General features: G+C 50.8%; 1 protein-coding gene across 1 annotated transcript; it reads right to left on the bottom strand.

The window, feature by feature from the left end:
• Window positions 1-1780: 1780 nt before the first annotated feature.
• On the bottom strand, window positions 1781-14671 carry B3GNT7 (UDP-GlcNAc:betaGal beta-1,3-N-acetylglucosaminyltransferase 7). Its single transcript, XM_030575370.1, has 2 exons — window positions 14473-14671; window positions 1781-3288 (listed from the first exon to the last, which is right to left on the bottom strand). The coding sequence occupies exons 1-2, from the start codon at window positions 14481-14483 to the stop codon at window positions 2094-2096; spliced, it is 1206 nt and encodes a 401-aa protein (XP_030431230.1). The 5' UTR covers window positions 14484-14671; the 3' UTR covers window positions 1781-2093.
• Window positions 14672-26938: the final 12267 nt, after the last annotated feature.

Here is a 26938-nt window from a genome sequence, read left to right as displayed (position 1 = left end):
ACACATTCAAAAGGTGCTGCACAGGGGGACCTTTGAGGTAGTAGGAGTGCTTTCCTTTCAATGGTTGGCACCAGGGAGAGAGGGGGTGTTTCTCTCTGCGTGCTCGGGGTATGTATGTGGCTGTGTGTGCGCCCACCCGTGTCTCGGTGCACATCACCATATGTACCGTTCTGTCTATGTAGCAACGCGCTATGTTCACTCCGGCGGCTTTGCTCTGGCCTGTGTATGTGCATGATTGTGTGGCTGGGTATGTGCATGTCTGTGAACTGGGCCTGCGCATGTGTGTAGAGGTGCATCTCACCATGAGGCTGTGCATGGACATGTCTGCGCACCCATGTCTGCAGGTATGTAGCTGTGTCTTTGCAGGTGTAACGGGTGGGAGTGCATGGTCATGTGCATTCCTGCACCATGGATGTTGCTTCTTCTGGGGCCATGCTGCCTGCTGGAGTGTTACCAGTGGACCTTTCAAGGCAGGTTTTCCTGGCACTGGGGTTAACGCCAATGTTGACTTCTAACTAGAACAGAATGTCTCATTCCCTCCCTCCACTGAGGGCCAGGCGTGGGGCTGCAGACCTCCAGCCCTGACTCCAGCCTGCCCGCTGCTCAGGTGGGAGAGAAACCCAGCACCCGTTGCTGTGGTTACACGGCTGCTGCTAGGCCTGACCCAGCCACGAAATGGCCTCCTTGGCTACAGAGTTTCCTCCGGAGTGGTGCCATTGTCAGGCAGCTGGCAGTGTCCTCAGAGAGTCTCTGGGCCACAGTCGCTGGCACAGGAAGGGAAATGAAAATCCTGTGTGGAACTAGCACCACAAAACTCCTGGGTGGCACTACGACCAGCTGGGGGAGGGTCGTGTCTCCCAGGGCTGGGACCAGGATGGTCCTGGAGTCTCCAGGAATTGAAGATGCTGTCATGTGATGAAACCTTCAGGAATACGCCAGCCAGAACTGGCAACCCTAGTGGGTGGGGAGAGAATCCCTGGTTGATGACTCCAGGCCGTGCCGCCTTTGGCTGGAGAGACAATGGAGTGACCAGCAGGCACTGGCGTTAGAAGGGTACTTGTCCAGGGTGGTTGATGAGCCATAGGCAAATGAAGCCATTAGAATGGGGGTGCTGCAGCCTATTGATCTGGGGCAACGTGCGACTGCTCTGGGGAAGCTGCACTGGCCAGACGAAATTGAGATTCACTGGGTGCTCGTTTTGAAATTTGCAATCTCCCCCTCCCCTTCCCCTTAAGAGAGGAATCCCCCAGGCGCTCCCAGGCAAGGGGAGGAGAGGATGACACAGGGACACTGCAGAGCAGGGCATGTGCTAGTTAGTACGAATCGTCAGACTGGAAGGGACCTCGAGAGGTTGTCTGGTCCAGTCCCCTGCACTCACGACAGGAGTAAGTATTATCTAGACCATCCCTGACAGGTGTTTGTCTAAATGGCTCTTAAAAATCTCCAATGATGGAGATTCCACAACCTCCCTGGGCAGTTCATTCCAGTGCTTAATCACCCTGACAGGAAGTTTTTTCCTAATGTCCAATCTAAACCGCCCTTGCTGCAATTTAAGCCCATTGCTTCTTGTCCTGTCCTCAGAGGTTAACAAGAAAAATTTTTCTCCCTCCTCCTTATAACAGACTTTTATGTACTTGAAAATTTATCATGTCCCCTCTCAGTCATCAATTCTCCAGACTAAACAAACCCAATTTTTTCAATCTTCCCTCCTAGGTCATGTTTTCTAGACCGTTAATAATTTGTATTGCTCTTCCCTGGACTTTCCCCAGTTTGGCCACATCTTTCCTGAAATGTAGCACCCCGAGATGATCCCTGTTCTCTCTCTCTTTTTCTTTTGTCTCGTTCTCCTTTTTCAGCAACCCCTCAACCCAGTTGGGGATAAAAAACACAGTACAGTACAAAAATACCCAATTAGAAACCTTCCCTCCCCCCAAACAGTCTCTCTCCTCTCATCACCGGAAGGGAAGGCTCTGGTGTAGTCCCAGAATAGTTTGTTGCCTTCATCTGGTTCTAGGTTCTTTCCCCTCACCCCCCAGAACAAGGTCCTAGATGCTCCAGCCCTTCCTGCCATAGCTCCTCAGGGAAGCCACACGCTAAAGGACGTTGAGCTTTCTGGAGCAGGTTAAGTTACTGTGGACCAGGTTCCACATCTCAAGCAGCTCCGGAGGCAACAGTTTGTGAACCACCATCATGCCCCGGTAGAAACATGGCTCCTTGTTCATCTTGCTGTTCTTGTTCTTCACAATGCCGAAGGTCTTGAAGCCCTCGTGTCTGACTGGCCCCACCTTGAGGACTTCCAGGCACATCCCCAGGAAGACGTCATCGATGGGGTACAGCTCCAAGGTCTCCGAGGCCTTGTGGAGCTTTACGGCCAGGGGCCCGTCCATGAGGAAACCTCCACCACCTGCATAGGGTGGGTAGTGGTTCTTGTTGTAGAGGGCACTAGGTATGTAGTACTTGTTCTCTTTCTTCCGGATCGGCCTGGCCTTGTACAGGACGTCCCCCACAAACAGGTCTTCTTCCTTCTTGTTGTCCAGGAACTCCAGGATGTTGCTGGGGCTGACGAAGACGTCGTCATCCCCCTTGAAGATGAAGCGAACGTTGTCACAGTAGATGTTGAGCCACTTTAGGAAATGGACCTCCTTGAGGGTGAGGTTGAAGAAACTGTCCAGGAAATCCCATTGTAGGATATCCCCATAGATGTGGTTCTCATAATCCAGCAGCTTCTGGTAGTTGGCCCTCTCTTCTTCTTTGGAGGCCGTGCCCAACAGAAAGAGAGTCTTGATCTTTTTCCCATCCACCTCTTTCTCCTGGCCCCAGGTCCTTCGGATAGCCTCCCGCCGGTCGTGCTGCGTGATGATGGACTTGACCACAATCAGCAGGTAAATGTCACCCCTGCACTTCTCCGGGTGGTTGATCAGCATGGGAAAATACCTACAGTGCCGGTAAAGCAGGAACTGCCGAAAGTTGGGCTCCAGCCCCTTAAACCAGTCCATCTTGCTGATGTTCTGGTTGGCCGTGCAATTGATAGTGGTGACGTCCCAGGATTTCACCTGGTTCTCAGTGACTCCCTCTGCCTCCAGGTGGGGCTTCTCCTTCTTGCTCTTCCAGAAGTTGTTGGTCTTGGAGAAGCTGCCATCTCTCTTCTGAGTGTTCACGGGCTCTTGGTGCAATTCTTTCTGCTGCTGGCCCTGCATGAAATGGCTAGGAGTCATCCCCCTCTGCAGCACCGTCACCATGATCACCAGCACAAAGGACAGGCAGACACTTTTGTAGATTGTCCTCTTCCTAAAGAGACAAGATATATGGTTAAAGCAAAGATGCTGTCAGCTGGGGTAGAATCTATGGGGCCAGCCCACTCTGTGCAAGAATCTTTTATTCTTACAATCAGAGAGACACTGGAATGCAAATCCCAGACAATGGTTATTACATAAGAGAGGGAAACTGAGCATGACAAACAGAGAGAACATAAGAATGGCCATACTGGGTCAGGTCAATAGTCCGTATAGTCCAGTATCCTGTCTGCTGACAGTGGCCAATGCCAGGTGCTTCAGAGGGAATGAACAGAACAGGTAACCATCAAGTGATCCATCCCCTGTCAGCCATTCCCAGCTTCTGAATGGCTAGGGACACCATCCCTGCCCATCGCGGCTAATAGCCATTGATGGATGTATCCTCCATGAACTTATCTAGGATAGGTTAAGGGAGAGGGAGGAAAGGCAGCCCCACTCCAGGGTACATGTAAAGCCAATTGACGTTTTTTGTCTATTCATTTAAGAAGTTTTAGCTGCTTTACAAATTCACACCATGTAAATATCAGACACAAAACGATAATCATTAAAAGAGTGAGGGCAGAACGTTTTCTTGCTGAAATATAGGGTTTCATCAAAACTGAATTTTTTTGCAGGGTCAGTTCTAGTGAAAATTTTCTATTTTTCCTCCATAAATATCAAAATCAATGTTCATTTCCAAGTGCCTTAAAATATCATTTTGTTTCACATTTTTGGTGTAAGGGGAAGAAAAAGCAAATCAGAACAATGCTTTATGTCGAAATGTCAGTTTGAACGATCAGATTCCATTTCCACTTAAAATGTTGTTTAGGTGTTTTCTAAACTGAAGGGGAAAAAGGAACCAACCCCACCCTCGCCTCCATATTTTGCCCTCACCCCTATATTTTAAGCTAAAGTGAAATGAAAATTGTTGTTTTATTTTAAAACGGCGATTTGAACAAAAATTTCCATTTTGAAAAAGTCCTGAACACCCTTTGGGGAAAGAAGGGGAACTTTTCAACCTAAAAATGTGAACCAACATTTTTTACAGGAAAAATGTGGGTTTTATGCCCAGGTCTAGGTACATATGCTTTACTTTCACATTCATATAGAGGGTAGGAAGACGCTTCAGGTCATTATTTCAATGGCTCTCACCAAACATTTGTTGTCAAAGTTTTGGGGCAAATTTTTCTCAGTCTTCAACATTTGCACTCTCAAACCACTGCACGTTCAACCCCTCCTGCCTTCACATGCTCCTTGTAATTTCTCCCTGACATAACAACTAGGGTAACCAGATCACAACAGTAAAATACTGGGACACATTGGGGTGCCATCAGCCCCGCCCACAGTCCATCCTCACTCCTCCCAGGCCCCGCCCCCACTCTGCCCCAGATCCCACCCACTCCCCACTTAGGCCCACCACCACCACGCCTTTCCTCATCCCCTGGCCCACCGCTGGCTCTTCACCTCCCACCCTCGCTCACCCACCACTCGCCCCTATGGCGTCGACTTCCCCTCTGCCTGGTGGGTGCTCACCTGCCGCCCCACCTCTTCCTGCCCCTGCACTCCCCTCGCCCTGCCCCCATTCCACCCCATTCCCCAAGTCCCTACCCCTGCCCTGCCTCTTCTCCACCTCTTCCCCTGAGCATGCTGTGTCCCCGCTCCTCCCTAGGGTGACCAGACGTCCCAATAAAATAGGGCCCATCCCGATATTTGGGCGGTTGTCCCGGGTCCTGCCCGATTTGTCCCGATATTTCACTCTGCCGGCAGCACTGGGTTGTTTTTTATTTTTTTTTGGGGGGGGGGTTGTTTTTTTTCTTCCTCCGACAGCAGCACTCGGCTTTTTATTTTTTTTTTTTTTGCTCCGCCAGCGGAGCCCCCCCCAATGTGTCCCAATATTTTCTTCATCTCATTTGGTCGCCCTACTCCTCCCCCTCCCTTGGGGGAAAGTCCTAATTGCCGCCAACCCCAACTATATGTACAACATGATGGGGACTAATTTAGCTACAACGAATCAGGAAAAAGATCTTGAAGTCATCGTGGATAGTTCTCTGAAGACGACCATGCAGTGTGCAGCGGCGGTCAAAAAGCAAACAGGATGTTAGGAATCATTAAAAAGGGGATAGAAAATAAAACTGAGAATATCTTATTGCCCTTATAGGAATCCATGGTACGCCCACAGCTTGAATACTGTGTACAGGTGTGGAATCATCATCTCAAAAAAGATATACTGGCATTAGAAAAAGTTCAAAAAAGGGCAACTAGAATGATTAGGGGTTTGGAGAGGGTCCGACTCCAGGGAGATTATTGAGGAACCCAGGAAGCTGAGTAGCAAATACTGCCTCCTCGGCCACCCCGGAACTTGCATGATGCATATCAAAAGCGTCTTCGAAGAGACCCTTTCCCCGGGCTAGCTTGGGTCTGGGGAGGGGAGGGGAGGCACGGCTGCGGCTGACCCGGGGATCCTCTGGGCAAGGTGGTTGCAGGAGAGGGGGTGAGGTTTGGGCTTTGGACGGCTCAGAGCTCCTCCAGTCAAGGGGGGGCACTCCAGCTTCAGCCAGGCCGGGGTTCCTCCGGGCAGAGGTGTGGGGGTGGGGTGGGGAGGGTGTCTTGGGGCTTCAGCCAGCCTGGGGCTCCTCTGGGCAGGTGTGCGTGGGGGGTGTCTCAAGAGCTTCAGCCAGCCCGGGGCTCCTCTGGCCAGGGGGCGCGCTTGGGGCTTCTCCAGGTGAGGGTCTTGTGGCTCGGGGCTCTGGCTGCTGAGGGGCAGGCAGAAGGGGTGAAATCTCTGGGATCGGCGGACCTCCCACAGGCGCGCCGCCGAAGGCTGCATGACTGCCGCCCTCGCGGTGACTGGCAGGGCACCCCCCGCAGCTTCCCCCCCAGCACGTGCTTAGAGTGCTGGTGCCTGGAGCCGCAGCTGTAGGCTCCCCAAAGGGGGGCTCCACCCACTGCCCATGCTTCTCATCACTAAGTTCATCTAACACACCATCTACAGCTGCTGCCTCACAGCCCTCTCATCCAGCACCAACCCGGACCTCCCCTCCCTACGTCCAGCTTCCAGCCTTTCCACCCCACTGAGACTGTTCTCATTTGGTCTCCAGCAGCCTCAGCCACCCTCCGTACTTGTCCCCTCTCTGCCGATCACATCCTCCTCCTTGAAATCGGTTCTTCTCTTGGCCTTTCAAATACCATCCTCTGACGTCCTCCTCCCTCCTCTGCCCTTGGTCCCTGCACCAGCCGCTCTTTTGGCAGACCCTTTCCCACCTTCTGTGGGGGTCCCATGGGGCTCTATCCAAGCCCAGGTCTCGTCCTGGCCTGTCAATCTGACATCACTTCTCCCCACGCCTTCAAATCCCTGCCCTGCTCGTCCTCGCTTTCAGGGTTCTTGCCTCTCTTTGCGCTAATGCAATATTGCATTTCTGGGGTGCTACAAATGTTCTGCTTGAGGCCCCCAATATCCCAGTCTTGTACCAATCTGCTTCTTCATCGCTCTTGCATTATGGCATGACAACCCTCAATGCCTGACGTTCATCCCTCACCCCCAGAACTCGGCTTGGCAGAATTGGTTTGTTTGAGCTGAGACTAGGCAGGTTACTGCTGAAGGTGAAGGCGAACATTGCCGCCAAGTTTGAAGAAAATTGATCAAATTCATTCCGGGTAACAGATCGTTTTAAAACTGGTCCCTGGGCTGGAAGTGCTGGTTTGGTTCTAAGGCCCGTGGGGTCCCGCTAGCTCTGAAGCAGCTGGTTGTGACTCCCTGGCAATTTGGCACAGAGTTAAAATCTCCCTGGAAACTTACGCTCCACCCATGTTTGAACATCGTTATAGCCAAAACTATTAGCCATTGTATCTAACTGATAGCGGTTACTAGCGGGTCACACACTTGGTGTAGGTCAAGTTCACTGCACAGATCAGGGGCGCATTGCATCCTGCACCCCACAAGCTGCCTCTGTACCACCCTCCCATCCTCCTCTTTGTCAAGGATAATTCCCTCCTCCCCTGTGTGCCCCCCATTCCATCCTCCCCTATACCAGCATCCTTCAAAATGCACACACACACACGCTTTTGTGTGCCCTTCATTCCTCCTCCCCCCATGCCAAGATCCCCCATTCTCCTCTCCACAGCAGGGGTGTTTGTTCCCCAACTCTCTATACCTACGATAATCAGATGGCGGGAGGGCTCACGTGTTTCACGTTTTTCCCCTTTTGTTTTTTTCTGATTTCCCCCCAAAATCAATAGGATTCTGGCCTGGGATGCCTGGAACATTCCCTGACATTTTGGAATGGATCAGGTGCGCCGTTCAAAAGTTATCATGTTACGAACCAATAGAGAAAAGCCACCCAGTGGCATGTGTGGCCTGCACAAACCCAGTCCATGCGCAGTTTGCCATCCGGTGGCTGCCTGCAGCATAGGGAAAACCTAGGTATCCGGCTATGCTTTACCTGGAACAAGGGGGCTTCGTTAGCTCAAGCAGGAGCAGCCTGTGGTTTGGGAGACAAAGTCTTTCAGGGTTCCACTGCGCTCTTTGATTTTCACAATGGATTTTGTTGCAGGATCACTTTTGGTTTCAACAGTCAGGGCATTTCCTTAAAGTTGCAGGGGGAAAAACTGCAGCAATCAGGAAATGCTTTGAATGTGAAGGCTACTCAGTAGTAGCTCCGGAGTTACGATCACAAAGAAGCTATCTCATACGCAGCAGCTCTGGGATTTCTAACGTACTCACCACAGCCGTGTCTGGTTCGTGTCCCGTACAAAGGAGGAAAAGCATTTCCGTGATTATAGACTCATAGACTTTAAGGTCAGAAGGGACCATTATGATCATCTAGTCTGACCTCCTGCACATTGCAGATCACAGAACCTCACCCACCCACTCCTGTAACAAACCCCTGACCTATGTCTGAGTTACAGAAGTCCTCAAATCGTGGTTTAAAGACTTCAAGCTGCAGAGAATCCTCCAGCAAGTGACCCGTGCCCCAAGCTGCAGAGGAAGGTGAAAAACCTCCAGGGCCTCTGCCAATCTGCCCTGGAGGAAAATTCCTTCCTGACCTCAAATATGGCGATCAGCTAACCCCTGAGCATGTGGGCAAGACTCACCAGCCAGCACCCAGGAAAGAATTATTATTTCACAGTACGTGAGAATTTTTCTGGAAAATTTCACAGTAATGGGTCAAAGGAGGGGCCTGTTCCTGGGTAGGGCCTATTTTGTATGTAATTATTGGCTGGTTGAGGGAAATTCAGTATCGCTATCCCCAAAGTGTTCAAAGATTGCAAGATCTGCCACCCCACACTGGAATCGATACGGGGTATCATCAACAACTACAACCCATACTTGATGGGGATCCTATTCTGAAAGAAATCTTCCCTGAACCCCCAATTCTGCCCTTCAAACAACCCCCCAGTCTCTCCAAGCTTAGCAGCAGCAGCTAGTTCCCCACAGACCAGGACACACTAACTCAAAGTGGCACCAGACCCTGCCAGAATCACAGATGCAAAGCCTGCGGACAGCTCTCCACTGCTGCAATGATGAATACTCCCCCACAACACACCTGTCTAGATCCACGGGTCCTACACGTGCCTATCCCAACATGTGATGCACCTCACCCAGTGCACTCAATCCTCCAATAACAAGTATGTGAGTGAAACCCGGCAAATCACTACGCTCTCGAATCAACGCACACAGGAAAAAGACAAAAAACAAAACCACTCCCAGCACCTGTGAGTGAATAGCAGCAGTATCTCCGTTGGCTGGACACAGCACGGTCCACACTGGCGCTCAAAGGGGTGGCTTATTCACACCCTAGAGGGACATAACTTGTACTGATGTAGGCTGTAGTGTGTGTAGATAGCCTGTGTGGCTCGAAAGCGTGTCTCTCTCACCAACAGAAGTTGGTCCAGTAAAAGATCTTACTACTCCCAGCTTGTCTTTCTGATATCTTGGGGCCAACATGGCTACAACACACTGCATACAAAAATCACATCACAGGCCTCTCAAAATCACAAGATTGGCTTAGAAATCATGAGCTTTTTTTTAAAATCAGTTTTGGGTACCTTTTCTTGTCCTTCCAGTTTGAGCCTCTAGGGAGCACTCAGGTCCCTGTTACAAGCTTTTCTCCACAGCCATGGGCTAGAAATGTACTTTTTAAATTAAAGCTGCAAGTCACGTGTCATCACTTATCTCCAGCAGCCAGGGCTTTCAGTAAAACATCCAATATTGCTATGTGATAAAATCATGAGAGGTGGCAACACTGGCTGTGACACTCCATGGGAATAACCTGAACTTCATTCACATTTTTGCTGTGAGAATTTCTTTGTTTTTATAAATTATATAGGGTTACTGCAGAGATTAGATGCTCTATAAAGCCTCTGGATTCCCATAGCTCGGTGCAGAGATCATGCTTTCTATAATGTTCGTTGTCTCTCTTTGCCCAATCCTCTGCACATTAGGTTTGATCTGCAGAGTTCCCAATTTTCTTGTGTTTCCTCTTACCCTCAATAAACTTTATGAAATGTTTGTCAGGCTAGACAGATTTTATAAGGGACCTGTCACTATATCGAACAACAATGCCAGATTTTGTAAATAATTCTTCTTTATGTTTTTTTTTAATTAAATGGCACTTAACTGAATGTAAAACCTGAAGATTTACAATCAAACTGTTTTTTTAACGAATGAAAACCCCCAAACTGATCATTTATAAGCATCTATAACTTCTTTCTATCTATTAATAATGTAAAAAACACCCTCATGGTAGCTCTGGTTACAGCAAAGAGTATGGAAATAAACAGTTATGGGAAGGTGGATAGATATTGTATGTGATATTTTATATGTATGCATTTATCTGAGACTGTATGAAATGTGAGGGAATTGGAAACTTTGCTTTGAATATTCCTCGCCCAGGGGTTCCAGACTCATGCCACAGTCCTTTCCCTGCAGAGATCACCCAGAATTTTCTACCATCTGCTTTTCTGGGGAGGGATGGGCATGTAAAAGAAACAATGGTCCCAGAGGGAGGCTACTGGGTAACGCTTAACTAGAGACTCTCCATGTCAACTTCTACTGGCCGCAAATAACTCTGAAGTGCACTCCCTTAAACTCTCCCCTGCTCACTGATGTGTGACTTCTGGCCCCTCCTATACATCCTTTTGGAATCTGGCCCATAAATTAAGAGAATCTGCTTTTGCGGGTAAAAACCCCGCTTCTTCAGATGCATGGAGTGAAAATTACAGAAACGGGCACAAATATCTATTGGCACATGGAGAAGGGAATTATCTTACAAGTGAAGAACCAATACTGAAGGCCAGTTTAGTCAGGGTCCTATCATGGTGTCGCTAGAGTAGATTTGGGGACACAGAAGGCAACGGGGTTTGTTGCAGGGGTTATTCTTGGGTTAGTGTTTCTGTGGTGTGGTGTGTAGTTGCTGGTGAGTATTTGCTTCAGGTTAGGGGGCTGTCTGTAAGTGAGGACTGGCCTGTCTCCCAAGGCTTGTGAGAGTGGGGGATCATTTTCCAGGATAGGTTGTAGACTGATGATGATGCGCAGGAGAGGTTTTAGCTGGAGGCTGTACGTGATGGACAGTGGAGTTCTGTTATTTTCCTTGTTGGGCCTGTCCTGTAGTAAGTGATTTCTGGGCACCCGTCTCACTCTGTCAATCTGTTTCCTCACTTCCCCAGGTGGGTTTTGTAGTTTTAAGAATGCTTGATAGAGATCTTGTAGGTGTTTGTCTCTGTCTGAGGGATTGGAGCAAATACAGTTGTATTTTAAGGTTTGGCTGTACACAATGGATCGTGTGGTGTGTCCTGGATAGAAGCTGGAGGCATGTAGGTAAGTATAGTGGTCAGTAGGTTTCTGGCATAGGGTGGTGTTTATGTGACCATCGCTTATTTGCACTGAAGTGTCCAGGAAGTGGATCTCTTGTGTGGACTGGTCCAGGCTGAGATTGATGGTGGGGTGGAAATTGTTGAAATCCGGATGGAATTCTTCAAGAGCCTCTTTCCTGTGGGTCCAGATGATGGAGATGTCATGAGTGTAGCATAAGTAGAGGAGGAGCACTAGGGGACAAGAGCTGAGGAAGCAGTTCCAAGTCAGCCATAAAAATATTGGCATACTGTGGGGCCATGCAGGTACCCATAAGCAGTGCCGCTGACTTGAAGGCATAGGTTGTCCCTAAATCTGAAATGGTTGTAGGTGAGGACAAAGTCACAAAGCTCAGCCACCAGGTGTGCTGTGGCCTCATCAGGGATACTGTTCTTGACAGCTTGTAGTCCATCCTCATGTGGAATATTGGTGTAAAGAGCTTCTACATCCCTGGTGGCCAGGCTGGTGTTTTCAGAAAGATCATTGTAGTTTCCTCAGGAAGTCGGTGGTGTTTTGAAGATAGTGAAGAGTGCTGGTAGCGTAGGGTTGTAGGGTCTGAGGAGAGTTGTAGGGTCTGAGGAGAGAGTCCAAATAAGCAGATAACCCTGCTGTAAGAGTGCCAATGCCTGAGAAGATGGGGCATCCAGGATTTCCAGTTTTATGGATCTTGAGTAGCAGATAGAATACCCCTGATCAAGGCTCTGGGGGTGTGTCCGTGTAGATTTGTTCCCATGCTGGAGCAGGGAGTTTCTTGAGCAGATGGTGTAGTTTCTTTTGGCAGCCCTCAGTGGGATGAGAGGATAGTGGCCTGTAGAATGTGGTGTTGGAGAGTTGTTTGGCAGCCTCCAGTTCATAATCCGACCTGTTCATGACGACTACAGCACCTCCTTTGTCAGCCCTTTCGATCATAATGTCAGAGGTATTTCTGAGGCTGTGAATGGCATTGCGTTCTGTACAGCTGAACGCCTCATCATCTCAGGGCCAGTCCTCGCTTACAGACAGCCCCTCAACCTGAAGCAAATACTTACCAGCAACTACCCATCACACCACAGAAACACTAACCCAGGAACCAATCCCCAACAAACCCCGTTGCCTCTCTGTCCCCAAATCTACTCTAGCGACACCATCATAGGACCCCACCACACCAGCCACACCATCAGAGGCTCATTCACTTGCACATTTACTAATGTGATATGTGCCAGCAATGCCCCTCTGCCATGTACATTGGCCAAACCGGACAGTCTCTACGTAAAAGGATAAATGGACACAAATCAGACATCAGAAATGGTAACATACAAAAGCCAGTAGGAGAACACTTCAATCTTCCTGGACAATCAATAACAGATTTAAAAGTAGCCATCCTTCAACAAAACAACTTCAAAAACAGTCTTCAAAGAGAAACTGCTGAGCTACAATTCATTTGAGATTAAACACCATCAGCTGGGGCTTGACTAGGGACTGAGAGTGGCTGGCTCACTTCAAGAGTAATTTCCCTTCCCTTGGTATTGACACCTCTGCATCAATTATTGGGAGTGGACCACATCCGCCCTGACTAAATTGGCCTTCAGTATTGGTTCTCCATGTGCCAATAGATATTTGTGCCCGTTTCTGTAATTTTCACTCCATCCATCTGAAGAAGTGGGTTTTTTACCCACGAAAGCTTATGCCCAAACAAATCTGTTAGTCTTTAAGATGCCACCGACTCCTCCTTGTTTTTGTGCAGGTGAAACTCACACACTGAAGGAGGGCGAGCAGGAAAAGCTGCTACCCCAGGCTGGATTCTGGTCTCACTCACACCCCTGTAACTCAGGAGTAGCTTCACAGAAGTCAATGGAGCCCCACCCATAGGAAACTCACCTGAGAGCAAACTCTTTCCCAGGACAGGGTGCTTTAAGTTGGTCAAACTCAGCTCACACTTGCCTCTTCTTTGGCGTCCCCCAGCTTGTAGGACACACCTTTGGATGTGTCATGCCACCTTGCAATATAGTCCAAGCCTTTATCAATCTAATTCAGAATAAACAGTTCCCATTCTGGATGCTGGCCCAGTGTATGCAATAGAAGCTCTCCCCACCCCCCTGAGTCCATCCATAATCCAAAGTCTCTGGGGAGTCAGGCAGGCTTTCCACTGACTGGACTGGAATGTCTCTCTCGCCTTTAATTCCTCCTTTAGATTCACTTATCAAGCGGGCTCTGCCACAGAGACCCCAGGGATCTCACAGCCAATCGCACCTGGGGACTGGGGAGATCAGATCTAGAACCCCAGGGTTCCAGACTAGAAGTTCCAGTCCCATTGGCTCTCGGCACTGCAGGTGAGGGGACTTCGTGCCCTTCGCCTCCGCGGAAGCCAGGAGGGGCAATGACCCGTGACAGCCGCCCGGTTAGCCGGCAGCCCAGGGCTCTCCGCTGACTTGTCCCTGTCTTGGGGTTATGAAGGGAGAGAGATTTTACAGTGAAAAAAAAATGTCAGGAAAACCAAGTCCTGGTGGGGCCCCTGCACGGGCACCTCCCCGGCTCCACGGGGGGAGCTGTTGGAATAACCAATTAATTGCCACAGTTGCGAGACGGGTTGGTCCCATTCCCCCCCCCCCCCACAGCTCCTCTAATGGGCAACAGTGTCCTGCATTGAGGAGCCGCCCCGCCGGGTGCACAGAGATGCCGGTACCGTTTGCAACGAAGGAGAGAAAAAAATCTCAGCAGCCGAGCCCCGGGGGGAGATGTGCCCCCACCTCCGAGGGGAACAGATCGCTTGAGCGCTGGGGCGCCGCTGGAAGCGGGGGGGGGGGGCGGCTGGGTTTGGACACTGCCCGCCCCCCCCAATGCTTTTTACCTTCCCCCGAGCCAGCCCGCGGGGAAACTCCAGGGAGCCTTTGGGCCGCTGCTAGGATGGGGGGGAGGACGGGGACGACACCCCCCAGCTCGAGCCAAGCTTTGGCCCAGACGAGGGAGCAGCACGAGTGGCTCCGCGAGGTCCCCTGGGGGGCTTTGCTCTGGGTCCGAGCCGCGCTGGGGATGGAGGCGAGCGAGCCTCGGGGACCGGACAGGGGAGGAGCAAATGCCGAGTCCCCCAGCCTGGCTCCCCCGATTTTCACCCAGCTCCTCAGCAGCCGCCCCTGGCATGGCCGCGCTCCCCGCTGTAGCTGCGGGGGGGGCGCAGGGACCCCCCAGGGGCGCCCCCGAACTCGGAACCCGCAGCTCACCCGAGGCGGGACGCGCCGAGCCGGTCCGAGGGCGGGGGAGGCAGAGCCCGGATCGGCCCGGCTGAGCAGCCGATTCTTTGCATCAGAGAGAAAAGTGAGGGGGGCTGATCTCCCCGCCCCCCAGCTCCCCGGGGGAAAGCCCAGGCGCACTCACCACTGCAACATGCTAGCGGTGCTGCCGGCTGGTATCCTGGGAGGCGTCCTCGCTCCCTCCTTCCTCGTCCTCGGGCTCCACTGCTGGGGGAGCCACGGGGCAGGCTGGCTTGGCTTGGCTTGGCTCGGCTCGGCTCGGCTCCGCCCGGCCCTCCTCCCTGCCTGCCGCTTGCACACAGAGCCCTCTATGCTCACTGGCCTCCGGCTCAGCAGCTCCCAGCATCTGCCTCTTTCCTGCCCTCCGCTCACCGAGGTGGAGCCTGGGCGGCAGGTATTTTAACTCTTCAGCTGCTGGGCTGGCAGGACTGCTGCCCCGGGGCCAAGGACGCCAACGGGCTCTGCCCCCTGCCCCAGGCCATGTCAAAGGGCGATGGGCTAGGATTCAGGGGTGGTTATCGCTCAGGCGCTGGGAACGAGCTCCCCACACCAGGCCCTCTTGCCATTTTGCTTTCCTGGTCACAGACACCCGCTGGGCACCGGGAGACCACCGAGGCCCTTCATCCCCAAGGGCATCACTTCCTGGGAGGGGCTGCCATCAGCACAAATGCCCCAATAATTCTTCCAGCAACCTAATGCTGTCTACACAGGGGTTTAGGGGGGCTTAACTACATCTCTGGGAGGGGGTGGATTTTCCACACCCCTGGAGTGACTTTCCTGGGTCAGCTGAACTTCCTAGTGTAGAGCAGCCCTTGAAGACCTTGTGCAGAAAGAAAGGGCCAGATTTAGACATCGCTTGGCTGCAAGGACCTAGGAAGGGTCTGAATCAACAATAATGGTGGCATTGTCCATGGATCCTAAAAGGTATCATGCATAGACTTAAAATCTTCCCAATGTGTCCAGTTTCCTGGCACTGCGACTGTATCAGAAATAGATTCAGCCTGGGAATGACTAACATGTTGTCAAACCAACCAAATATTTTCAGCATCGGAAACACAGTCTAATGTGGTGGCATCTTAAATAACTTCCCCACATGTAGCAGAGAGGTGTACTTAAATACAGGCAACAATTCAACGTTGTTATATCACCAGAACGGGCCTCAAGCCAAAATCCTACTGCCAAACACACATGAATTTAGGGGGATGTCTGAAATCTCAACTGTGATCTGAATCTGAATTTTGTGGCTTGAGACTCTCTTTAGCAATAGCCTATCTTGAGTTACAGCGAAATCTCACAAACCTGGGTGACTGGGTAACAAAACGGCAGATGAAATTCACTGCTGATAAGTGTAAAGCAATGTACCTTAGGGGGGAAAAAAATCCCAGCTATACATACACAACGATGGAGTCTAAATTAGCTATTACCACTCACAGAAGAGATTTTTGGAGTCACCGTGGACAGGTCTCTGGAAATTTCTGCTCAATGCACAGCTGTGGTCAAAAAAGGCTAAACATTAGAAACTGTTAGGAAAGGGATAGAAAATAAGACAGAAAATATCATAATGCCACCATATAAATCCATGGTTCACCCAACACCTTGAATACTGCATGCAGTTCTGGTCATCCCGTCTCAAAAAAAGATACATTAGAACTGGAAAAGGATCAGAAAAAGGCAACCAGATTGACTAGGAGTCTGGAACAGCTTCCGTATGAAGAAAGTTTTGAAAGACTGGGCCCTTTCAGCTTAGAAAAGAGAAGACTGGGGGGGGGGGTATGATAGAGCTCTATAAAAGCATGAACAGTGTGAAAATAGTGAATAGTGAAGTGTTATTTACCCTTTCACACAATACAAAACCCTGGGGTCACCTGATGCTATTAGACTGAGTACCAACAAGACAAAGTCCTTTTTCACACAATGCACAACTAACCTGTGGAACTCATTGCCATGGGACATAGTGATAATCAAAAGTACAACTGGGAGTTCATGGAGGATAGGTCCATCAATGGCTATTAGCCAAGATGGTCCAGGATGGAACCCCATGCTCGGGGCCACCCTAAACCGCTGACTGCCAGAAGCCAGGAGTGGAAGACAAGGATGGATCACTCCAAAACTGCCCTGTTCTGTACAGTGCCCCTTGAAGCTGTGGTATGGGCCACTGTCAGAGAAGGATACTGGGCTAGACGGACCATGGTCTGATCCAGGATTGCAGCTCCTATGTTCTTCTGTTGTTATCTGTAAGGGAAAAGATCTATTGTATTTTCCTCCCAGGATGGGTTTCAACCACTGAATAGGTCTGACTGTCACCGATGCAGTTGCCTTATCTACACTAGTTTTTCTACGGTTGCCATTACCCAATGAAGCAAAACCAGTGGTGAAACTAAGTTTACACTAGCGTAGCCATAGCTGCTATGTACATTCTATCCCTGTGTGTGTATATCCAATCCATCTGCTCTTTCTCTAGCCTCACACCAGGAAACAATGCCTCAGAACTGAAATGAAATCCAAGCTTTGGCAAAGTTTTACTGTGCAATAAGCAAATATGTGACCAAGAAACTGACTAGGCTTTCATTTCCAAGTTCATACGTAATAGTCTAACAAACTGAGCCCCGAAGTAACTATCAAACAATGGAAGTGATCAGAGAAAGGCAATTTGCCTGTAACGCTGTGTGCGTACATGTGAGCATCTGAGTCCTGCATTACATACATTTGCAGTGTAGGTATAACTATGTCACTCAGGGTGTGGAAAATCCACACTTAACCCCCAGTGTAGCCAGCGCACTGGAGACGGGAGGGCTTCTCCCATGGACATAGCTACTGACTCTCAGGGAGGTGGAGTACTGCCGGAGAAGCGCTCCCGTCAGCGTAGATGACATCTTCAATAAGTGCTACAGTGGAGCTGTACATATAGACAAGTCCTGAGAGCAGGGGGGCTGGAACAATGTATATACTGGGCATGCTGAGAACCACTGAACCGAACTGTAAACCCTGTATCTAATGGAAACCACTTCAAGCCAGGGGCTGCAGCAGCACCGCTAGATCCAGCACCTATGCCTGAGAGTGCAGATGTTACCGACCTCCACACAAAAGATCTGGGTTTTTTTTCTTTTCTACACCTTCACAATTTCCATTCAAGCTTGTCTGGCCAAAAAAAGACACTGAATTCAAGAGAGAGAGAGAGAGAGAGCATGTGACAGAGAGACAAAGAGAGATGGTTGACTAGAAAGTATGTCTAATAACATATTCTGTTCTATATTGGTGCTTACCTGAAATCCATGGAAGTTAGGTGTCTAATCCAGTCAAGTGACTACCAGCTGTCCCGTGTGCTCCCTCATCCTCTCTCAGGAAGAGACCCATGTGCAATGGAGTGTCTTGTTTGGAGATATTGGGTTGCTGCATGTATGGTTTTGTGTAGAGTGACCAGATAGCAACTGTGAAAAAACGGGACGGGGGTGGGGGGTTATAGGCGCCTATATAAGAAAAACTCCCAAAAAACAGGACTATGCCTTTAAAAACAGGACATCTGGTCACCCTAGTTTTGTGGCATAACTTTTCACACTACTCGAAGGCAGGGGCTTTTGCCGTTCATTCCTTTATTTTGTTTCCAGGAGAAAGGCCACTGGTGGGACGTTACCTGAACGTTCTCTCTAGAGCAACCTCTGGGTCCCGAACTTCCACCCTGCGAAGCAGAAACATTACCCCTGTCTCTCCCAACGTGGGGCAGTCCCACTGCACCTCATTAGCAGGAGAGAGATTGCTGTGCGGATTCAATTGAAGGCTGGTTTTAAAGCCCTGTCACTGGAGAATAACACTGTTTCCCAAACATGGGTCATGGGAAGGTTCTAGATGGCTCACAGAGCCCTAGGGGAACAGACACTTCTGGCAGCCTGGTGCAGAGGGGAGAGCAGGAGGAATGTTACAGTGTGGTGTTATTTGAGCCAGACCTGTTCTCTCTCCCTGCTTCGGAGCGAACTCCGGATTATCACTTTAATACCATACTCAGGCCTTGGCTACACTTGAGAGTTACAGCGCAATAAAGCCGCCCACAGCGCTGTAACTCACTCCCCGTCCACACTGGCAAGGCACATACAGTGCTGGATCTCCGTGGCTGCAGCGCCGCAGGTACTCCACCTCCCCGAGAGAAATAACAGCTGCTGCAGAGTGGCTGAGATGCTGGTGCTCCAGTGTAAACGGGGGGTAATCTTATTACGCAGTGATTGACCTCCGGAAACTCCCCATAATCCTTTTAAGTGAAGGTTCCTCTCCTTGTTTTGTCGCGATGCCTCTCTTGGTTTTGTTGTGAACTCCGGGCTGGGGAGCTGCTTATCAACAAATACAGCTCCTGTTTGCTGTGACTGAGTAGAGGAAGGCACGGGGGCTCCCTTTGGAAGGCCCACAGCTAATGTTTGCTTGAAGGGGGTGGCGGGAAGTGTCCCTTTCGGTGAGCGGCTGCTTCTCTGGTCTATAAGGAAAAAAACGAACAGCTGCTGTTTGCTTTCAAGGCAAGGTGCTGACAGAGTGTCTGCACTCCAAGAATCCACTCTCTCTCCCCCCCCACCCACGCTCCCTGTCACACTCCACCCCACTCCCCCTTTTGAAAAGCACGTTGCAGCCACCTGAACACTGGGATAGCTGCCCATAATGCACCGCTCCCAATGCCGCTGCAAATGTGGCCACGCCAGTGCGCTGGCAGCTGTCAGTGTGGCCAGACTGCAGCGTTTTCCCTACTCAGCTGTACGAAGACAGGTTTAACTCCCAGCGGGCTGTACAGCTGAAAGTGCAGCCATGCCCTCAGATTTAGCAGAAGTCTCATTGTAATACAGGGAAAGGGCTTGGACTGGTGTGGCCTGGAATCCCATTTTGTGGGTGAAGGCGACATGTTACAAAACTGCACATAAATAACTGCCGGGCCGAATCAGACCAGTGGCCTAGCAAGTCCTGTCGCCTTTTCTCCGAGAACAGTCAGGACTCCGTGCATGTTTTTAATTCCATCTAGTGTAACTGGGGGTGTCCTCGCTGGCCCTGTGAATGTTTAGCTCACTTTGAGCCCCACTCAACTCAGTGACCTCCAGTGACAGCGAGTTCCACAAGCTAATCGTGCACCATCATCAAGGCCGATAAAAAGCCATATATGCTGCAGTTCAACCCCCAGGGAACTGAAATAGCAAACCAGTGGCCTGGGACTGAACAGCACCTTCCTCTGACTTTAGCCCAAATCTTCCAAAGGCCGCACCCTGGTGTAAACAGTGAGCCAGCCCAGAAGAATGGTGCTCAGGAAGCACCCCCGAAATCCAACCCCCTGAAACTCTAGGTGTATAATGGAACAAGTGACTCCACCTTAACCACAGCAATGGGCACTCACCTCTGGCTGGCAAGGTGCAGTGTGTGCTCAGCACAGCATGGCCAGGCCCTGCTCCCCACCCACAGCATGCACACCACATCCTAGCCAGCCGTTCCTGCATGGCAACAGCAGGGCCATTGCTCACAAACAGACCTGCAGGTCAGTACCCAATGGGAGACAGAGGCACCTGCCACTCCAGTCGTGCACCCCCCTCATCCCACTTCCTACAGGGAGTGGATCCTTCCTGGCCCCATGCTCCGGAGCTGAGCCCTAATGAGTAGGGGAGACCCTAGTTGCTACAGTAATGTGTTTATTTCCCTTCAGTGTGCGTGGGAATGAGACTTCCGATCCAGGGGTACCTGCTCCAAACACCACACGTAGCAAGGAGACCCTCGCAATACATTAGCACAGTCATTCTCCTCTCCTGGCTGTGCCCAAGGGGCCATGACTAACACACCCAGCCTCACCCTGCGGCAAAGGAGATGGGCTCTAGGCAGCCCCCCGAGGGGATCAGGATAGAGAGAGAGAGAGAGGAGGTATGCCAGGTGAGACTCTGCTCCCCCTCTTGATGCCTGGAGCACTAGAGAGCCCAGCCCCTCACAGCCACGGGCACACAGCTATTAAACTGATTCTGGGCTCAGTTTTAGCCAGACGGCTGGGAAACAGCCATGCCACCCCTAGGAGCTGGGGCACTCACTGCAGTGCCAGTGCTATTCAGTGGTCCTTAGCTACAGCTACAGTGCTCTGTCCTGCTCCTGCTTGAGAGAGGCACTGGGGAAGGGGGGGGGGTCACAACATTTGCAGGAAATGCCCCTGTTCTGGCCTGCCGCAGCACAAAAAGGGGGAGGGACTTCGTGCCCACTTTGTACCACCTTTATTCTGGGGCAATTTGACCCCTGGTGCAGGGTACAGCAAATTGAAGGCTGCTGTAGATTGCACCCTCTGCCTATGGCCTGTGCAATGCAGGGGGTAAGACTAGATAATCATAATGAGCTGATCTGGCCTGAAAGGTTATGAATCGACGGCCTTACCATTGTACTTATGTTGTGCTTACGTCGCCCTGCCGGACCAGGAGCGAATCAGGCATGTATTTCAGGCCTCGCAGTGCGGCACTGACATCTGATCATCATCATAATGCCTAGAACAGGAACGCACCATCTAGCTGCGAAGCAGCCAAGTCATGCCATAATTGTGTTCGCCAGCGGGATGATCAGAAATCCGTGGGAACCGCTACACGTGATTTAAAACGTCTGAAAGGATTCAAACCTGAACGAGTGCCCCAAACATGATCCAGAATTAGCCCCCTAAATCAAACCACCCCAAATCTTCAGAGCGCTGAATTTTTGTTTTTGACAAAAAGCTGTCTTTTTAGCAGAATCGAACATTTTTATGGAACATTTTCAATTCTGCCAAAAAAAATTCCACCACAGCATTTTCTAAAGGACATTACGGGTTTTTTTTTGTTTCATTTCATTTTTGCAATCAAAATTTCATTTTTTTGTTTTGAAAGGCAAACCAAAAATTGTTTTAAATTTTGAGTATTTTTCCCCCTTTCTCTGCTTGATTGCTTCCTCCTCTGACCCTCATTGGAAAGGGGGAAAGGCAGTAAGAAATACAAATGAGAAAAAAAAAATCTTTTCCCATCACTTTTTTCCATTTTTAAAAACTTTCTCCCCCTTTCCAGCAGAATAAAAAGAAAGAACATTTTTAAAAATAGGAAGAGAGGAAAAAATTACCCTCCACCCCAACAGGAAATCAGAATCTGAAATGTTTTATTTTTCAAAAAAATGAAAGAAAGTAACAATTTCCACTTTACAATTTAAAAAAATCATTTTGATTTCACTTTTTTATAGAAAAATAGAGTATTTTTGGGGAAAATTTCAACCAAAATAATCTCTGAGAGGGATTGCAAAATGAAATGTCTAGAACACTTATTAAATAGTTTTTCTACCAATTCATGAAGTACAGATACATATATGATGGGGTTAGAGCTGCGGTTTTCAAACCTTTTTGAGCTGAGCCCCCCTCAAGTTACAATTTTTGGTTGCCCCTCCCAGCCCAGACAAACCAGGTGGCCCACTGAGGTGAGTCGAGGGTGGAGGTAACATTCCCTCCCTAAGCCCACCCGAGCCCCAGGGCATTGCCAGCCACCTGATATCTCTCACTCCCTCCCCCCCGAATGTTCCTCCATGCCCCACAGTTTGAAAACCTCTGGGTTAGATGTACTGGAAAGGATTTGGGTTGACCTGCAGTGTGCTCTCATATGCAACACTCTGATCTCATGTTTATAGAACCTTTGCCTCTAGGTAAGAAAGACTGCAGGTGTTATAATGATAGGGGCAGAGTTAAGGTTGTTTTGGTAGTGTGTTTGCATAGGAGTACAATAGATAGAAATGTCTGAAATTTAGGCTCTCTCTAGGTTGTTGCTGGGTTGCTTTGTCATGTATTTGCCATAACTTTGGATTTTTTTACTTTTTTAATGTTTGGGTAAATGGTTTTTGTCCTTGAACAACCTTAACTGTTACACAGCGTAGTGCTTTTGTGTTGGACAATATACTCACACTGCTATATAAACTCTTCACTGAGGCCAGGATATCCTTTGATGCATGCAACATTTAGCACATAAACAAATCTGATGCCCTTAGGCATGTCTGACACTAAAATAACACTGCTGAGTTATCTAATGAGTTACTGTTACCCATCTTGTATAAAAGGCTATTTAAGTGGAAGCAATTTCCAGGTGTCTGACATGCCAAACCGAATCACCTCAAACCAACATCTGAGTTGCTGTGTGGCCCCAGATCTGCATTAGCTCATCCATATCCCTTGCCCTAATTGATTTCCCCAATTATGTTGGGGTTGGTTATGATAGGAGCTTTGGACTCGTAGGACCTAGGCCACATGGAGCCAGGGTGATCAGTGAGTCTGAGGCTGGGCAGAAGGCATCAGGGCCAGGCACAGCTCATTACTGCTGCCTGGCTGGGCGGAAGGAGGCCACTGGATCAATGTTCATCCCCTTCCCCTTCACCTAGGGGAGTAAATGAAAGGCCACTTCCATGCAAGTGGCCAATACTTCGGCCTATGGAGGGGGGCCAACAAGAAGGTCTTTTGGGGTGGTCTGGCCCACCCCAAAGCGAGGACGTAGTCCCCCTACTGCAGCAGAGATGGCTGGGCTTTGCCCTCACTCTCACTCCCATCCTGGTCCAGCTCTCCCTGCCATGCGCCAGGGCCCTTTTCATTGATCCTCTCTGGCCTCTTTCTTCCCAAAGGGCAGATTGCTCAAGCCAGGCCCTAGAGGCCAAACCTTCTCTCTGCCCATGCCCTGGGGAGGTGAGATTGCGCCCACAGAGAGCGAAACCAAAGCCAGCCCCACTCCTCCAGCCAAATTCCAAGACCCTTAGAGGAGCCGAATCAGGAAATTCCCCCCTGGCCTGTTCAACCGGCAAAGGGCATAGAAATGCAGGGGAAGAGCTCTCAGGACTATATGCAAACCGCCCTTATCTACAAGCTTGGAGGAGTTCCTGTTAGCATGTCATGATTGTGCCCCTGTGCATGGTCAGGTGGGATAATGCTCCTTCAGCTGCATGGAGCTCTGACCTCATACATAGTCGCACCTGATTTCTCCCCGGGGGCAGGTGAATTAAAGGACTTTATGCAAGAGTGGCATTCCTGGCCTGTGAGTCACTCAGTAAATACTGGTTCCTGAGCAGCCAAAGAATGGGAAAGACCCCCCTGAATATCTAGGGGCTGCTGAGACGTGATGGGGGGAGATTAGAACAACAGGCCACCTGTATGTCAGGGGGATTGACTACATAGTTCTAGGGAGGGGCCCCCCACAGTAGCAGTGATGCAAGAGGGGTGACAGATCTCCGGACTGTCACAAACTAGACAGGAGCTCGCAGTGCAACGTCACTGCAAACAAATACATCTCAGCATGGGAGGGACTGGGAGACACACCCTGGGTCAGCGCAGTCGGGGTGAGAGTTGTAATAGTCTCCTGCAGACAGAAAAAACTAGAGGAAATTAAAAAGCTGTGAACTCTGGGCTTGTCTACATCACAAAGTTGCAGCGCTGGTGAGGGGGTTACAGCGCTGCAACTTAGGAGGTGTACACATCTGCAGGGCATCACCAGCGCTGCAATTCCCTGTTTGCAGCGCTGGCCGTACTCCCGTTTTGTCTCAGGTGTAGAGGATCCAGCGCTGGTGATCCAGCGCTGGTAATCAAGTGTAGACACTTACCAGGGCTTTTCTTGACCTCCGGGGAATAAGCAGGTATCCCAGCATACCTGAGGATACCTCTCTGGTAATCAAGCAGGTCTCCTTCCCCGCGGTTTGCTCCGGTGTTCTCCAAATCCCCCCCAAGCGGGTCTCCTTCCCCGCGGTTTGCAGGGAGGTTCGGGGAACGTGAGAGCAAACCGCGGGGAAGGAAACCTGCTTGCACGGGGGTTCGGGGAACACTGGAGCAACCCGGGGAAGGAGACCTGCTTCTCCGCGGTTTGCTCTCGCGTTCCCCGAACCCCCCTTGAAGCCGCCCAACAGCGCTGCAGTATGGCCACATCTAACACCACTTGCAGCGCTGGTTGCTGTAAGTGTGGCCACTCTGCAGCGCTGGCCCTATACAGCTGTACTAATACAGCTGTAACAACCAGCGCTGCAAAATTGTAGATGTAGACATACCCTCAGATGAGATTAGGATGGGAGGAGAAAATACCCATGGAAAGACTGAGGGAGCTATCTACATAGAAACTGGTCAGGATCACGACGTCTGCCTCTAAATGCACTCAGGGTAACAATGAGCTGGCTAGCGGGTACATTACTGCTACCCTCTGCTGGATGGAATCAGAACAGCTCAGCTGTGTGTCATAGGCCCTGTACTGCTAACAACTCATGGGGATTCTCCTTTCGCCTGAGTGGTAGGCTTCATGTTTAGGAGGTACTCAGGAGGCAGGCTGATGGGAGAGAAGGGAATACATTCTTGGAACGGCATGAGCAATCAGCTCAGACAGACTGGGGCTTCTGGAAACATCTAATTCACACCAGGCATGCTCAGAGGCTGAACGGCCGCTGGCATAGCCACAGCTAAGGTGGCCACCTCATGCATTCCCAGCATACCAGACATTCCAGTATTTCTGGGATTGGCATGGGCCCACCCCTGCCAACATGACCCCCATTCCCAGCCATGTGACTGTACACGCAGGACCGGCTTTAGGAAGTGCGGGGCCCAATTTGAACAGTTTCGATGGGGCCCTGGCAGAGATGACTAAAAAAAACCCCCAAACACGTAAAAACACATGGGGCTTGTACTCACCGGGTGGCACTCTGAGTCTTCGGCGGCGCATCCTTCACTCGCTTCGGGTCTTCGGTAGCACTAAAGGACCCGCCACCGAAGACCCAGAGCGAGTGAAGGACCCGCAGCCAAAGTGCCACCGAAGACCTGGAGCAAGTAGGGTTGGGGGTCTGAGTTCGAATACTGATGTCCCCAAGAAATTCTGAGCATTCATGGCGTGCAGTAGAATGACAACCGCAAAGTTCCTACACAGCCACCATGTCCTAGGAAGGACTTGCTCGGAAGGTGGTAGCCCAAGAAGCCATGGACTGAAGCATAGACATGGAGATTCAAGGGTAGGCATCGCAGACAGGGTGGCAATTAACCCCTCTCACTGCCGCGCAGGGAATTCATCACCGGAAAGCAAGAGCTCAGGCTCCAGGAAGCTCAGAGAGTAGCAAGCAAAATCACACTGGCTGGCTTGGGGGCGGAACGGAAGAGAGGAATTGCTTAGGGTGCTTGAACGCGATACAATGAGGACTAAGGGGATGAACTGATGCCAAGGAAAATTGAGGCTGGGTTTCTGGACGAAGCTGCTAATGGTGAGCACTGTCAGCTGGGGGAAGGCCCATTGCTCGGGATATAGCTAGATGCACGGGCTGGCAGATGGCACCTGAGAGGGAAGAGACAGGATTAGTCACGGTCAGAGCAAGTGGGCTTCGGAAGAACCAACCACAGGAGTTGGTACAGGTGCTCCCAGCACAGCCGAGGTTTGAAAGCGAGTCAGAAAGGACCATGGCAAAAATGACAGTACAATCACCCGCGCTGCCTGGTCAAGCCGACGAGAAGAAGTAGTGTCCTGGCTGGGGCATGAAGCAGGCAGTTCTGTTAATCGTTTTGAGCATATAGACGGGTTAACATCACCCCCCGCATTTAGCATCACTCGGCTCCTTTGGATCAGACTCAGCCGAGAGGTCAAGGACCAAAAGGGCCCGCACAAGAGCCCCGTGCTCCCCCCACCCATTGAGGGATGACGGCCCTCCTAGGTGTGACCTGAGGCTCCGGGGCGGCGCGTGGGTGAGGTTTGCCCTGCCGCTGCCCAGGCTAACACTGAAGTCCCAGGGCTGTCAATCTGGCACATTTCCCTCCCACCACAGCACTGGAAGGAGCGGCCAGGTTTGCAAGTGAAAATCGTGGCCCCCGATAGCCAAGGGGGGCAGGGCTGACATCACCTGGGCCTTGGGCCTCCCGGCTGCAGCCGCACGAGCAGAACCCTGGGACCTGACACAGGAGCAAGCCTGCAAACCCAGTGCAAAGGCTGGGACCTAAGCTGTGGGGTGCTGTCTGAGGGGAAGGGCACTGGGGAGCGGGGAGCACCGCTTGACTTAAGTCTCTTCTGAAGCACTTACATCCAGGGGTTTGGCTTGTCCTGTGAGATCCCAAGGTGGGCTGAGAAGGGGGAACAGGAGTCTCTTTTCTCCTCCCCTCTGCAGATCCCAGACAGAATGGCCACCCTAGAGCTCCACAAACATTTGAGGGGGATGGGGAGTAGTGCCCCAGCTATGCACCGTGCCTGGCTTGGGGACTGCACACGGTGCCTTTCTGGCAGCAGACGTAGGGCACATTATAGCACAGGAGCAGGCCTGCAGCTGCCCTGCAAAGACAGAAGCCATCCAGGCTCTGTTCCACGGCTGGCGCTCCCCCCCAGACCCACTCCGTGCTCTGGACAGGAGCACTTCGGCCGGGCAGGACTGAACCTGGAATGTGTCCACCACTGATCTCTCCTCGTCAGAACTGGTTGGAGTGGTTCCTCCTTCCCTCACTACTCAAAGCAGGGGCGGTAAGTTTCCATGCAGGAATGTGGCCACCACCAGCTTCCGCATAAAGAGAATTCTTCTAAATCACCTATTTAACCTCTTCCTCTGCTTGTCACCAGCACTGCTCCTGGACACGCTAGAGTGGAACAGCATTTCAATAGGTTCGCTTT

This window comes from Gopherus evgoodei, chromosome 9, assembly GCF_007399415.2.
Source record: "Gopherus evgoodei ecotype Sinaloan lineage chromosome 9, rGopEvg1_v1.p, whole genome shotgun sequence".
Lineage (NCBI taxonomy): Eukaryota > Metazoa > Chordata > Testudines > Testudinidae > Gopherus > Gopherus evgoodei.
This window is presented reverse-complemented; position numbering and strand designations above follow the sequence as displayed.